The sequence below is a fragment of the Aptenodytes forsteri genome, unplaced genomic scaffold, assembly GCF_000699145.1.
Source record: "Aptenodytes forsteri isolate BGI_AS27 unplaced genomic scaffold, ASM69914v1 Scaffold2, whole genome shotgun sequence".
NCBI classification, from domain to species: domain Eukaryota; kingdom Metazoa; phylum Chordata; class Aves; order Sphenisciformes; family Spheniscidae; genus Aptenodytes; species Aptenodytes forsteri.
The window spans coordinates 20,022,463-20,037,707 of record NW_008795695.1 but is presented as its reverse complement, the minus strand read 5'-3'; the positions used below and the strand labels follow the sequence as shown (position 1 = coordinate 20,037,707).

General features: G+C 38.8%; 1 protein-coding gene across 1 annotated transcript in view; it reads left to right on the top strand.

Annotated features, from left to right (window-relative positions):
- Nucleotides 1–15,245, top strand: part of IL1RAPL1 (interleukin 1 receptor accessory protein like 1) — a 360,140-nt gene that overhangs the window by 319,779 nt on the left and 25,116 nt on the right. Inside the window, 2 exon segments of the mRNA XM_019473045.1 lie at nucleotides 11,077–11,205; nucleotides 13,157–13,302. Of these exon segments, the coding sequence (XP_019328590.1) occupies nucleotides 11,077–11,205; nucleotides 13,157–13,302 (275 nt within the window).

Below are 15,245 nucleotides of genomic sequence, written 5' to 3'. Positions count from 1 at the left end.
CGCCCAACTTGGTGTCGTCTGCAAACTTACTGAGGGTGCACTTGATCCCCTCATCCAGGTCATCGATAAAGATATTGAACAAGACCGGCCCCAGTACTGAGCCCTGGGGAACACCGCTCGTGACTGGCCGCCAACTGGGTGTAACTCTATTCACCACAACTCTCTGGGCCCGGCCGTCCAGCCAGTTTTTTACCCGGCGCAGAGTACACCCGTCTAAGCCGTGAGCCGCCAGCTTCTCTAGGAGAATGCTGTGGGAGACGGTGTCAAAGGCCTTACTGAAGTCCAGGTAGACCACATCCACAGCCTTTCCCTCATCCACTAGGCGGGTAAAATTCGAAAATTAAAATAAAAATACAGTATTGGTGGGCGTGCAGCAGGAGGAGGGTAGCTTGTGTCAATCGAGCAGGAAATTCACAATTATGCTAGTAATCAGGATTGATATCCTGCTTGCTGACCTCAGGTATTTGGCTTCAGATACAGGAGCCCTAAATCTCTCAGGAGTTTTGCTCGTAGGACCCTGTACAGTGAAATGATGGAAATTACAACTAAAGGAGGATGAAGGTGGACTAGAGAAATGAGGCCCACCTGGCAGCTGCAAGAAGATAAATCATTTAAGCCTTGCTGTTGTCCAGATTTTCCAGTACTCAACATCTCCTCTTGACAAACAGGAGCAAGAAACGAAAATAATTTGATGATTAATTGTTCTTGAGAACGAAGCTGTTTTGGAAGAATCACATTTTATGATGCCCAGAACTGCACCTACTTCAAACACAGATTGGCACATCAGGCTCTGCTTCTGCCTGGCCTCCAGCCTGGCCAGGCCATTTTACCATTAAAGAGTGATAGCCAACATAAAGCCAGCCCTCAAGCAGGTGTAATTTAGGAGTACAAGAACAACTCTCCCACTCTTGCCCATGTGGTGCAAGAACAGCTACTATCTGTGGAGGGGGATGGAGATCAAAGGTCTTCACCCATTCCAAAAATCAGAGTGAGAGAAGGTGGGTTTCTGGGGGTGGAAGCACTGGGCAGGCCCTGCTGTGGGGCAGCAGCTCTCATGCATCCATTTGTATACCTGCAGGTCAGAAAGCGAGGTATAGCATCAAGAATTCAAGCTTGCCCCCATTTCTGTACTTTTTTTCCTTTAAACTCAGGTAGCACATATGCAGTGCTAGCTGGATTCTTTTTATTCCATTGGTGGCATCTGTGCAGCTGCCTTCGCTAAATATTGCCTATCAATATGCAATTACATAGAGGTATATACTGAACAAGCCAGTCTACCTTTCATGTGGAAAGGAAGCTGATCAATAGCAGTAGATTCCAGCATGTATATGGTCCAAGAGTATAGCATATTTGTCACGGGCAAGGAAACAAGTTTCTCCATTTGCATCTTTGTGAATGAGAGGGTTTTGTTTTCATGGATTTTGTTTCAGGAGTTTCTTTGGAAAGCAGGGGACTAACTCACACAAGCAGGAGAAATAGAAAGACTACATGGTGTAATGATTGTAGTATAAAAATGGAAAACTTAGTGCTGTTAGAAACAGCATACATTCACATTTTTATGCAATAGAAATATTTGATGTGTCAGGACTTTTAAATTATATAAACAGATATTAGTCCATGTGATACATATTTAAATGGCAAACATCAGTTATTTCTGAAGATATACTAAGAATTAGTATTTTCTCTGTCCATTGCAGTATCTTCATGACATAAGGTGGGGACACCACGATTTAAAGCAGAAGCACATCTAAACTACACATATATCATTCTTTTTCATTCTTTTTATTTATGTAGAAAAACTCAGTATGAATAAGCATGAAATATCTTCCTACCCTCAGAGGCTTTATTACAGTAAAAGGGAAAGTTGCTGTTGATTTTATCTGTTTTAGTAGTAATCAACGGGTTCAGTTCATCAGGGCTCCAATTTTCAGCGGTGCTTAATGGCTTTCCTGGTGAAAATTTAAATAGATAAGTGGTTTCACATCAATTTGAACCAAATTGAAATATTTTGATTCGCATAATAGATGTGTTTTATTTCAATTGTATTTATCCAGTAGTGCCACATTGCTTCATGGGAATGGTAGTTTTCCCCATCGACATGCTTGCCAAACTAGCCTGGGTCTTTTCCAAATGACATTTTCCATCATATGGTGTGATCTGACAGAACTGGTTAGTTCATGAAAATCTTACAACTACTACTGTTTCCAGTGTGTGCTGAAGAGTAAAGTTCACCAGAGGAAGACAGAGTGTTTAATTATTTATTGTTTGTTTTTTGGAGTCTCGGTTCCCTTAATACCCACCTAGCAGGTGTAGGTGACACTGTGCCTGCCTCTTTCCAAAAGCTCTACTTTCATAAAAAATCTTCCATATGCAGCCCATCTCTACAGTATTTTTCAGAATACTTCTTTGCCGGAATAATTCCCTGCAACCTACTCAATCTGTAGTAGGCTTGCTCATGAAGAAAGAGCAAAGGGAGGAAAAGAGCAGTCAGGCTGACCAATGCAAAAGAAAGCCACAACTTACTATTTAATATATGTGTGTGACTCCAAAGTTGAGAATTTGCTATGTGTACTCAAATTATCTAATCATTGCACAAACACTACAATCCCTCTTTCTGAAGCAGTTAAAGAGCAGGTATTGTGAGACATTATAATAATACACTTTTTCCAACACTGTTCATTAAGTGCTCTCTCTGAAGAAATCAACTGGCTGAACAGTCAGGGGCTGAAATAGCCGCAAGGTCGAATAGCCGATAACTTGTATGTAAACTGCATTGCCAAATCTGTTCCTTAAGCTTACTGATATTTTCATTTAAGTGTGATCTGACACAGTAAGTTGTTTGCTACAGAAGGTACTGGGGCTGCAGCTGGTTGCCATGATTTATGTGTAGTGGTTTTTGACGTGGACTAGCACCCACAAGAGACCAAAGCAAACCCACTATATTCTGTTCAAAAAGAAAAAGAGAACAGGATTTATAACAAAACCTCCATGGCAAGAGATTTGAATGTTTTCATCTGTTGGGCCAAAACTCTTCAGGTTAAAAAAAAAAAAAGATCAGTTATTTCTACAGCTTGCACAGGTAAAAGAAAACAAAGTGAAAAGGAGCTGTGCTATTGCAAGTGTGCTATATTAGAAAACTATTGTCATTGTAGGCATGGGTGGACTGGATTTATCAGTGTGTTCAAGTAGCTCCTTAGCAAAACAAGTCTAGTGACAGCTGTGTTCTAACTCAGAGGAGCCGCCTAAGTCTCACTTTCAGTCTGCTGCTGCTTTGCCTCTGGGTTTTGTATGGGAATGATGAAAATGTTATGAGAGCTGTAATGGCTTGAAATGTCTTCCTTAACTAATAGAGAAATTAGTCCAGCTTTGTAGTTTCTTGGGGCCCAGAGTCATCTACAGTACTCCAGGAGGTTACAGTTCTTAATATATTTCTTATCAATAACTATTTTGGACATGAGGAAAAATTTCTTTACTGAAAGAGTGGTTAAACATTGGAACAGGCTGCCCAGGGAAGTGGTGGAGTCCCCATCCCTGGAGGTATTTAAAAGACGTGTAGATGAGGCACTTAGGGACATGGTTTAGTGGGCATGGTGGTGTTGGGTCGACGATTGGACTCGATGATCTTAGAGGTCTTTTCCAACCTCAATGATTCTATGATTTTATTCTTTACCGGAGAGACATACATTGAATTATTTTCATTTTTTTTGCCTAATCTAACCTCCCTGAAACATGAAAAGATGAACAGGAAACCCCTTCTGCTTTTCTAGGAGTTTCCTAAAACATGACCCAGAGCAGGACTTCACAAAGCTAAAGCTGCAAGAGGCCGTTCTGATGGTCAGAGACTGCTGAAGGGCAGTGGCATCCCTGGGTGCGTGACCTACCTGCCTCGCTTTCAAGGCACAGAGAGAGACCATAAGAAGTATGGTCTCCCATATGGGACTCCTTATGGGAGTTGTTACAGGACTCCTTTATGCAAAGGGAACTTCAGGCTGTTAGCTAAGCTTGTTTTCTTACTATGTAGCATCATTAAAATGCACAAGCCACAGCACCATAGTCAAAGGCAGTATGGTCGAAAAAGAATCCAGAAACAAAACACTGAACAATATTAAGCTATGCATGGTGCAGACAGATTTAAAGCTCCCAAGTCATAAGTCTGTAAGAGCTAAAAAACATGTGAAGTTTGACATTTAGAGCCACCTTTTTTTTTTTTTTTTCCATTGGAGATAATTTTTTACCTAGGATATTTTCTTGTGACATTTATCTAAAAACAGCTAAGCTTTTAAAACAGAAATTATTTTTTGATCTGACAAAGAAGGCACAGGAAAAAAAGTGTTTGAGAAGTGCATTTGTCTAAAAAAAACCATGAGAAAATATGAGCTTCTGGAGTAAAAGTTGTCAAGCTTGTAAAACAATTGCAGTGACTTTCCTTTTCTTTAGCAACTCTTGCTTTATGCTTGTGATAGTTGTCTCCCACTGCAGCCTCTACTTCTGAAGAGGAAGGAATGAAAAATACTTGCTGAACAACTAATTTATCAGTCTGACATTACCATCTATCAAGAGGAGAGGCCCGCTGTTAGGAAAATCAAGAGTATTGGTTCAGGGGTGTTGTTACCTCTTGTGAAATGAAGGTTAGTTTAACAATATACGTACCTAAGAGATGTTCTGGGCATTTCGAGCCCAAAGTCCCATACATCACTTCTTTTGCTGCAGTTTGCTGTCTTCATTGACTCTGTCTCTGACAGTCCTGCTGCTCAAGAGCCCATCCAAAGCGGAAAGGATTTGGGTTTCTTTACCTTCACAACCTACGAAGCAGTCCACCAAAAATTTTTAATATTCTTAGGTTAATCTTAGATCTTACCCTGTATGTTTCAGTATAGCACCTTACTAAGTGTTGCAGACTTAAATATCTCAGGGCTGATGGCAGGTAACATGTAAGCAGCAACATACAGACACCTCCATTAAGTTTCTTGCTGTTGAACTGTAATTCAGCAGCTGGAAGCCTTGTGGGGTAAAGGGCTTTTTATGTGGCAGTAAATGACTACGTGTGGGCAAATGAGTTTAGCCCTATGCTGAAGTGGGCTAGCTTCTAAGTAAAAAAAAAAACCAACCCAACAAAGAAAAACTTAATGAGTAAGAAGTAGGTTTTTTTCCAATTAAAAAAAAAACAAACCAACAACCAGAAATTAAAGGAAGTGATTTTTAGCCTCTCCTATAAATAGTGATATCTACAAATTCAGTGAAAGTTCAAAAGCTACAATCTCTCTGATCTTGTTGCAAACCTTCAGCTGATGGGTTTTTTTTGTGGAAGAATGGTTGTGTGTACTCTAAATTTACACATTTGTGGCCTGAAGAACTTACTCAATATGTAATTCAGTCCCGTGCAATCAACATTCCACTCTGCAGCATAGCAAAATATGGACGGGTCTATTAATAAAGGGAGATAGCTATGTAATCACATTCAGCCACTTTGTATGATGCTTGCATGATAATATTTAGTGGAATGATAATACCCAGCCCTTTCAAACTTACATCCACTGAATTCAAAGTAGAGAGAATTTGCACATTGTGTCTTCACAATTGTATGGATGCAAGACCTGATGCCTTGCCAAAGACTTCGCAACATGCTACTCAGTGACGAGACTAGAATTTAGCAGTTCCCAGCTTGCAGTTCTGTTTAAGAAAACAGCATTATTTATTTTTTTTGTTTAATTTGGCCTAACCTGCTATATGAAACATACAGCAAGACAGTTGCAATCTGGTAAGAGAGTACAAGACATCAAGATGTGAAAATAGGTATGTAAACTGGAGGGCAGCGTAGCAGTAGGTGATGCTTTGTGCAGGCAAGGAAGGAATCAAGAGGAATCTCTGCAGTTCATCCTACTCTAAGGGAAGACTTATAGATCCCTAGAATATGATCTTATGATCAAAGCTCATGACTGCAAAGTATATGGTGCCTTATTTTTTTTTTTTTTTTTTTTTTCCTTAATCATGTTTACAAGAAGGCTTTCAAGAACTGTCTTCGGATGTAAGACTTCTCTGGAAACATGAGCAGCTTCTACCCCCCCTGCCTGCTGGGCTTGGCAGATGACATTGGCAAAATAAGTGGGTCATTGACTTTGTGAGAATTGCCACCTATCCATCCATCACACCTTGGAATTTAACAGCTTTTACATCTCTCCACTTGGAAGACTGATATTTTGTCAGTACTTTTTCTCTAACGTGAATGGAAAGAATGGTGTGAGAGATTTTGATTGCGTCTGCCTTGGCCTTTTGTAATTTCATTTTGAAGTGTTAACATTACACATAAATGGCATACTTATAAGTGTGTAGGTATTGCCTGTGCATTAGTTTTATAAATGGTTTGCATTGTACGGTAAAAGAAAGTCCCATATTTCAGTACACTTAACATTTCCACTCTCTTGGCCCTCCATATTACTAAATGCTGATCATGGCTCTCAAACGCTTCCCTTCCATAACACATCTTTGAGGACTCTTCTAAAAAGAGATTGAAGAACATGTCTGATAATTATCATTGCTTCCAACAAAAATGGTTGTCTTTCACAGACAAATCTGTCAAATCAAAGGCTAGAACGGGTGATATCACGGTGTATGCTAACTTGTATGACTAACGGTGCGTGTGTAATTTAAACTGCCCATACAAGACGACATTTCAGTAACCACAAAACATTCACTATTTGCTGATTACAACTAGCAGGTTCTTAGCAGGCTGATGTTTTTAATTAGAGATAATACATTAGGAATTTACTTTGGGGTTTTTTTTTAAACGTTTAGAAGTTAGACAGTGCCCTCTCCTGGACATAGACTCCCATAGCAGTAGTTTGCAAAGTGCCCCAAATGTTGCCAATTAGAGAAAATGGACACAAAAACAGTGTGTTGCTCTGCTGAAGGGATTTGCTGGTTTCAAGGAAGTACACTTTGTTGTGGTCCCTCCTTGCATTCTGCTCTACTTGAAAGCATACTGTGTAATTGTTCTCAGTTTAGATGGCAAAGAGCTTTTGTTTAATTTAGCTTGAACCCAGTTGGCTAGAGTTGACAGTGTAACTTTATCACAGCAAGCAGCAGGAACCTGTAGTGCTATATATTCCAGTTTTTACAAAAATCAGCTTAATACAGTAAAAGCATATTCATCTTCAGAAATAAGGGTAGTGGAGAAAAATGCAGTTGAAGTTTACTTTTTAGGTGTTCTCTTACGTGTCTATTGCATTATTTCACAGTAAATGATGTCTACTGAGAAGTCAAAAGTGTAATTTTTCTTTATCCTTTCTTGAGGGTGTTTTGGGGTTTTTTTGGAGGGGAGTGTTAATAAAAACCCTAACACTAATAATTCATTTAATAATTCTAATCTCATGCCTTTGGACTTTTCCAGAGTCTATAAAAAGAGCAGTTTACCCAGGACCTAACTTGAGACAGAGCAGTCTCAAGAATTTACAACATCTTACAGCAAAGGGGACAGAGAGAGAGAGGTATTTCCCTAGTAGTTAATTTAAAACGTGTATTTAAATTCCTTTAAACATAGACTATAAAACTGTAATAATCCAGCATTTACAGGAAAATTTAAATTAATGGCATAGAAAGCATTACATATCCATTCATCAAACTTTTACAGTTTTCAAATCACTTCTATAGTTTTTCTCAGCACAGAAAACACACGGAGAGATTTAGGGTTTAGGGTTAACTGTGAGTGATTTCTATTAATTGGCTGACAGGTTGTTTTGTACATTAGCTTAAACATGAAGCAAAGCAGCTTTTTTATTTATTTACATAAATTTTGCATGCTTTCTAAAAATATGCAGACTTTTTAAAAGCAGACTGCCCATGCAGAGCAGCCGCTCTGTGCCAAACTCGGCATCCTCTGACTGTTCACTTCAAAGGTGCACTTCTAGGGAAAAATACAGCCCATCCTAAAGCACACACTCACTCACATGAGGGCAGCTCTGGAGCAGAAATCAAGATGTGCTCCCAAAATACTCTCTCCACTTATAATAATGCCCTTCAGTCAGCCTTTGCCCATTACTTACATGTGCCTGCAGCTGTGAGCATCTCTGCTCCACCAAGTGAGCTCCACTGCCCTCTGCAAAGAGCTGTGAGGTCTGGAGTAACAGACCTCCTCATTAATGGTCACAGTTGGTCATTAGCTGGTCACTGAATCTTTCTTGATGACCTGCTAATGAACTTCCCACTGGCTTATTGTGAAGATTGGTCAAGGTAGACATTATTGGTAATTTATAGCTGAACACCCGGCACACTAATGGCCTTTGCTCAGCGACTGTAATCGACACAGTACTACTAAGAGGCATTACATCCTTCTTAATTTATTTCTCAGGTATAAATATTTCATGTTGAATGGAAACTTTGGATCCTGTGTTTAAAAATATGTTCACATATTGTATTTAAGGGGGAAATGTCTTTAAGAATCTAATGAGGAAAAAAGCCTTAATCTTACAAACTCTTATTTTCTAACTTTTTTTGCCCTTAACACAATGTTTATTTTTAAAAAGCAAACCTATGCGTGTTAATATTCACCTGCAAAAGACTTAGAGGCCTGCACAGTGAAAAAATCAGCTCTCAGTGGGTACCTGTTAGCTGCAGGAGCCTGGAGAGCTTTGATGGTTCAGCACCTGTGGTGCCTAATCTCTGTAAATCATGGATAAGTTGGCCAGAAGCTACAGTCCCTCCAGCTGTGATCTCGCCAGCTCTTAAAAGCTAAAAAGTTTCAACTGGGCCTTGACTTGGCGGGAAAGCTCCAGAAAAAGCCCAAGGAGTGGCAGTGATGCATTAGATAGCACTCTTCCCTCTAAGACTGGTAGATAATGCCATAGGGGTTATCCAATTATCACAGGAGCCTGTTTTTGCTTTAGATGTGCAGGTACTTTCTTCTGTTTCGAGAGTGATCGGAGTCCACCAATGCTGTGGTTACGAGGCGTTTCACAGCCCTGAACAAGTGCTAGATTGGGTGACTGTGGCCAAGACATTCATAATCCTTTAAGGTTTTGTATGTTCATTTTCGCATGTTCATGTATCATAATTATGATGCAAAACCAAAAAAAAAAGTTAGTTTATATCTGCTATATAACCGTTATAAGCAACTGAATTTGCATCTGTTAAGTTGTAGTGGGCACAACCAGGAAGTTTACAGGTTTTCATGTACTTGACCCACATTAAGTGGTGCCCCAATGCTCATCTCATTCCCTGCAAATGGCTTCAAGATTGCAAAAATCTTTCTCTCTTCAGCTGTGTTGGACTGAGGAGGTGGGTTTCCAGGTAGGTGTCCTGACCATTGCTCCCCAGGGCTGTGGAAACAGGAGCTGTGGTTGTCTTTAGAAAGAGAGGTTTTGCTCTCTCGCTGAAAATCTTCAGCTTACATTTGGTAACTTTGCTCTAAATGAGATGAGATTATCAAAATGTCTCATTAGTCAGAGATTTGCTTTCATACCTTTTGAATTTTAATGAGACCCTCCTCTCCATCCTAGTTTCAAGTTCTAGGATACTCCTGTCTCCTTAGCGGTCATTGCTGGCAAAGGGTGTGGCACCAACCAAAAGTTCATGTAATGACTAAAAGCAACTCAGTTTCTAAACAGCTTGTGAAAGCAACATAGATGGTACTTGCCTTGATGTTGCACATTTTGATTACAAACATTTGATTCTGCACCTTTTATGTCATGGAAGTGGGAGTTCAAGCCAGGTAGGAGAGTCAGATGCTTTTACAGAAAACCACAAATCACTTCAGATACATAAGATGTTTATTTAATAATTAATCTTCTTATTATACAGCATCCTGCATCTGTTGCCATACTAAAAAGTAAATAAGATGCTCAAATATTAATGTCATATGTTTGAGAAGGACCACGTCCTGACCCAAAGCAGTGTATTTTTAAGAAAATTCATTGAACCCAGATGGACCATTCTCATGGCATGTCGGTACAGAATGAACTAGTGTTAACAATGCATCTTTCTTCCAGGAGCTGTGGTCAGTCAGCTTTAAAATCCTAAGATCAAAAATTGAAAATGTAAATAAAATATGAGTTTGATCTCAGCAGTAATATAAACTCCATGAAAATACTCTCCTCAGGGGGGGAAAAACATTCCTTAAATCCCAACACTTCTTTAAATCACTGTGTAATTATCCACTAAAGAAATGCACATAGCAGTTTAGAAGAGTTGGTGCATTTTGAGACAAACATCTTTACAGCAGTGAATGGGAGATCTTTAACTATGTGGCTGTCCACAACACAGCTAGTTTTATCCCATCTTACCAACATACAAAAAGCGTGCGAGGTACTGTTTCAATCCCTGTATGTGCTCTAGCTGAAACCCCAAAGCCAAGTGGTACTAACACAATGTAAGGCTACACAATGAAAATAAACTAAAGTCAAGGCATATTACATTTTTTCGTTTTCATTATAATGATTAAATAAGTAACACTGCACGTATATAGAATTTCTGCTCCTTGCTACGTGTACCTAATGGTTATTCCCATTCATACGGTGAGACGTGTCCCACGACGTACGGAATGAGTTCGTCTTCTTTTTTCAGTTTCAGTGTTTAATGCTTTCCTGCAAAGATAACTTAGCTATAAGCACACATCTTTCTACTGGCTGTCCCTTGGAAATTGTACCCTACAGGAATCTACCAGCCTCTTTGCAGAAACCGTTGCAAAGCTGAACTAGCACAGATATGATTGCATGGCTATTTTACCTAACTGTTACCTGTTTTCAGAGAAAACATGGAAATCTTTGGTTAAGTTAGCTCTTTTTGAAAAAACATAGTCTTTCATTTTTTTACCAAACATAGCAAACTTGGTGAAAGAATACAAAATTGAATCCTGTTCTTATGTAACATTTAATTTCATTTTTATTGTATTTATTTTCAGAAAATATATTGAACAACAGTTGCAAGACAAGTAGATACTTCTGGACTTTTCAACAGCAGCTGGAAATTGAGGGTCTCTACAAATACACTTCTTTTTTAAATCAACAAAAGCAACTGATTCAAAGATGAAACTTCTTTTACAAATTTTGAAATAACATATTTTCTTACATTCATTGTAACAGGCAGTTCTGCTAATCTAACCTGCCGAGCTTTCTTTGGATATAGTGGAGATGTCAGTCCTTTAATCTACTGGATGAAAGGGGAGAAGTTTATTGAAGATTTGGATGATAGTCGAATCTGGGAAAGTGACATCAGGTAAAAGAAAAAGCATTTTGTTTTTTCAGTCAATATCTTTTTTGATAGTTAATATAATACTTGCTATCACAGACTAACTCAGGAACACTTTGGGTCTGATCCCTGTTTTTGCAACATCCATTCTTTACCTTTTCAACTCCACCAGTAAAGAACAGAAAAATGCATGCCTCAGCCAGATCTGATGTTAGAGAGCTGCAAAAGCAGAATAGCTGCCTGACAAGTACCGTAGTGTAACCGACTGGAATTTGCATAGTGACTTTTTCAAAGTGTGGCAATCTACAATAAGAACCATTAAGACAGTTACTAAGATGAAATAAAAAAAAAAAACAAAACATCAAGGAAAACAGCTCAAAAGAATTCTTTTAAAACATGGGGCCTTAAATAAATGCTGAAGTCTGGCTTCTCTTTTGGAATGTTTTGACTTCTTTTCTTCAAGGAAAAAACTGGGTTTTCTGGGATGTTATCTGGCCGGTGAGAGCCAAGCATCCTGTTATGTGGGCTGCTTATATTTGCTGAAGTACTTGTTTTAGAGAGGATCTGGCAATTCGCGTCATGTACTTCTACTGCTCCTGAAAATGCTGCCTCATTTGGAAATTAAGAAAAAAGTGGTTTTGTATTGAGAATTACATGCTTGACATAGCGTACGAACTCCTACCCAATAAAGTATCTACTTGGATCTGAAGAGATTCCTTTTTCATTTCTAATTCTGTATGTGTGTATCACTGTGCCTGCGTATCATGGATAAACCCAGAAATGAAGGGAAATCTAAAGGTGCGTTATAAAGGAAGCTAAATAATCACAGATGTGTTATCTACAGTGATTGGCTATAGTAGAACAAAATGAGCTTATTTACACTTCACCTCTTACATAGGAGTTTATTATCTCATCAAAAGACACGAAGTCACACTCATTTTCAGCTTAACCTTGGACTTCTTCAGTGTAACCAACGTAACAGAGACAATTCCTTTACCAATATCAAGAGGGCCACGTGGACATTCAAGGTCATCTCCATGTCCCAGATATAAGCAAAATGGAAGCATATTTCACCCCAGTGTACTTCAAGTTTATTCTGTAAAGCTCAAGACCAGTACACTAAATGGCACATGACAACCAGATCAGCTGTATTGCACATCTAAAGCTTTTCCTAAGCCCTTCAGCCAGAGACTTGGCATTCTGAAGGCTGATAAAAAGGTGACAAGAACCTCCTTACAACTTTCTTGTTTCGTGGAGGGAGGATCAGGAAGGCTGGTTTCCACTTCTTTTGTCAGGTGTGATGTGAGGGAGCAGTCTAGAGCGGTTTGTCATTTGCTTTGCTGGGTTTCTAAAACCACTGATGGGCTTGCTAAGAGGTAAAGAAAGCAATGCAAAGACAGGTGGAGTCTTATGCAGGAGGTCTTGTCTTTTATTTATCATCCGTATGAACAAGTGGCATCTGGTATGCCAGTTCTTTCTACTGATTTATAATACACAGCCAAATTTTAAAATACATTCAAGAGAGAATTTTTCAGACCCTGGCATGAACACACTTTTTCTGAGTGACATGTTGAAAAGCCTCGGAAAGTGCACAAATAGTGTGTTTGGCCTAGACACCTAATGTGACCCTAAACCCCAAAATAACTGTTTTCACTTGTTTAATCTTCTAACATTTCAAGACTTCACATACTACTGATCAGGGTCTCCATCAGAGTGTGCAACAATATATTATCAGTGTGCATATCATCCTGCTTAAAGAAGACAATTAACTGAAGCTCTCATTAACATTTACAAAGCCAAACCTCCTCATTAGAAGTGAGGAAGAAAAGGGCATGATACAATTTAATTAAGATTTCATCAAACCATAGCCAAATTTGAAGCCAGAGTTGTGGATTGTAAGTAGCATTATTATGTCACGATTATCTAATGCTCCGCTATGATACAAGCAGAATAGCAGCAATGGTTGCTTTTTTCTCAGGGTTCTCAAGGAACATCTCGGGGAACAGGAGGTTTCCATCTCATTGATTCTTGACTCTGTGGAAGAGGCAGACCTGGGGAATTATTCATGCTACGTCGAGAATGGAAATGGACGCCGACATGCCAGTATTCTTCTACATAAAAGGGGTAAATATAAATAGGCAATGATTATTTTTCCCCAGGCATTTGTACAACTTTCAAAGTAAAACAGAAAGGTTGTTGTTAACTATGGCTGTCACTGGGAAAAAATACAGTAATACCTTTTAATTATATTTATATAAAAGAAACATTTAATAACTCATGAACTTTAAAACTAATAAAGGCTCAATAGAGAAAAAAATAATAGGAAGCCACAGGTAATACAACTGTAATAATTTTCTGTAAGAAATAAAATCAAATATTAGAAAAGCCAACAAAAATACCTTCCACTTCTGTCAGAAATGCCACCTAAACCCCATACCAGGGGAGTTCCTGCATAGCCTGACAGTGGACATTTTCCTTCTAACATTATTTGTTTAACAACAACATTTCTGAAGTGAAGTATTATGACAGAAACTTCTAAGGACCTTCCTGTTTCTACTCAGCGCTCACATCCCATGATTCCAGCCTGCCTAATGGCCACAGCCATCTCCCACGGAGATAATTACAGAGAGGTGGAGAATCTCTTGCAAAGCGAGGTTCCCAGATCCACTTTGTTCACTTTACCTCCCAGAGGGTGCTCCACGTGCCTGGGCTTGATGCTCCCCACCCTCATGCAGCATCCCACTGGTTTAAGAGAGCAAAGAATAATCAGGAGTAGTGTCTGTACTTCGCTGTCATTACTGTGCTTTTTTTAGACTGTTTGTAAAGGTGAGCAAACCAGGTTCTTACTGTGGTGCTGAACTACTTGTGGCATCTCAATTTATATCAAAGCAGTGATGTCTTCCCTAGGTTTAGTCTTGTAGCATGCAAAGTCTGTCTAAGTTTAAAAGGAAGCCATAAATCAAGATAGTGTGACTCATTTATTTAAATGTATTTTTTGTGTACCTCCAATTAATTGAATAGAACTAATTTGTAGCCATTTTTCTGAACTCTTGTCATTGCTTCTTAAGAGACGTAGATGTAAATAACCAGATGTTCTGCTTAGCCTGGCATTTGCCATATTTTCTTGAATTTACTGAGATGAGGAATTAACTTATTAAGTAATTGAACCTCAACAATTTACCAGTTAGTAGTCATATACTCCTAATTCAGAGACGTTTGAACCTAGAGCAAGTGCTTAACCCAACAAACACTGATATCCAATGGCTTGTCTTTAATAATGAAATTAGTGCATGGAACACTGAAAATAAAGAATTTTGGAGGCTTGAATTACTTTAAAACCAATACTTAATTAACTGACGTGTATTAAGTCACATGCTCATGGTGAGTCTTTATTTTCCCTTCCATACAAGCAGTAGCTCCAAGACTGACAACACATAAGTCTTTTCTGTTCTGTGACCACCAGCTTTTTAATTTAACAGTGCGCATGCATAAATTTTGCAAGGGTCTACTTTCCTTGCTTCCTTTCTTGGAGAAATCAGTATGTCAAACACACCACAGTATGTGGCCTCATGATGACATGCTTAAGAGGAAGTAATCTCAATATTTAATTGCCCTTATAAATAGTAAAAAGCTAAAAATAGCAAAAACTCCCCCAAATATTTTTTTTTCCTCTCTAAGTAAGGCTGAATCTGAAATTGTGATTTGGAAACAAAATCCGTTTGTGCCCTCGAAAAACAAAAGCTACCTGTTACAAGCCTTCTATATGCTTTGCATGTTGACAACAGTTTCAGTGAAATGATAAATTAACCATGACAGATAAAAATTTGAACTAGTCTCTCAGGTCTCCTAGGAAGAGGAGCTTTGCACTGCTTGCTTAGTCTCCTGTATATCACCATGACAACATTTCGTTTTAGGTTTTCTTGTTTAGATCCACATTTAGTCTCTGCTAGGAATGAGTTAGTTGTTTATTAATTTCTGATTATTGGCTCACTTAGAACAATTGGGACCTAACAATTAGGTAAATTTGCTTCCTGAACACTGAGGCATTTGCAGAGGTATTAGTTTTG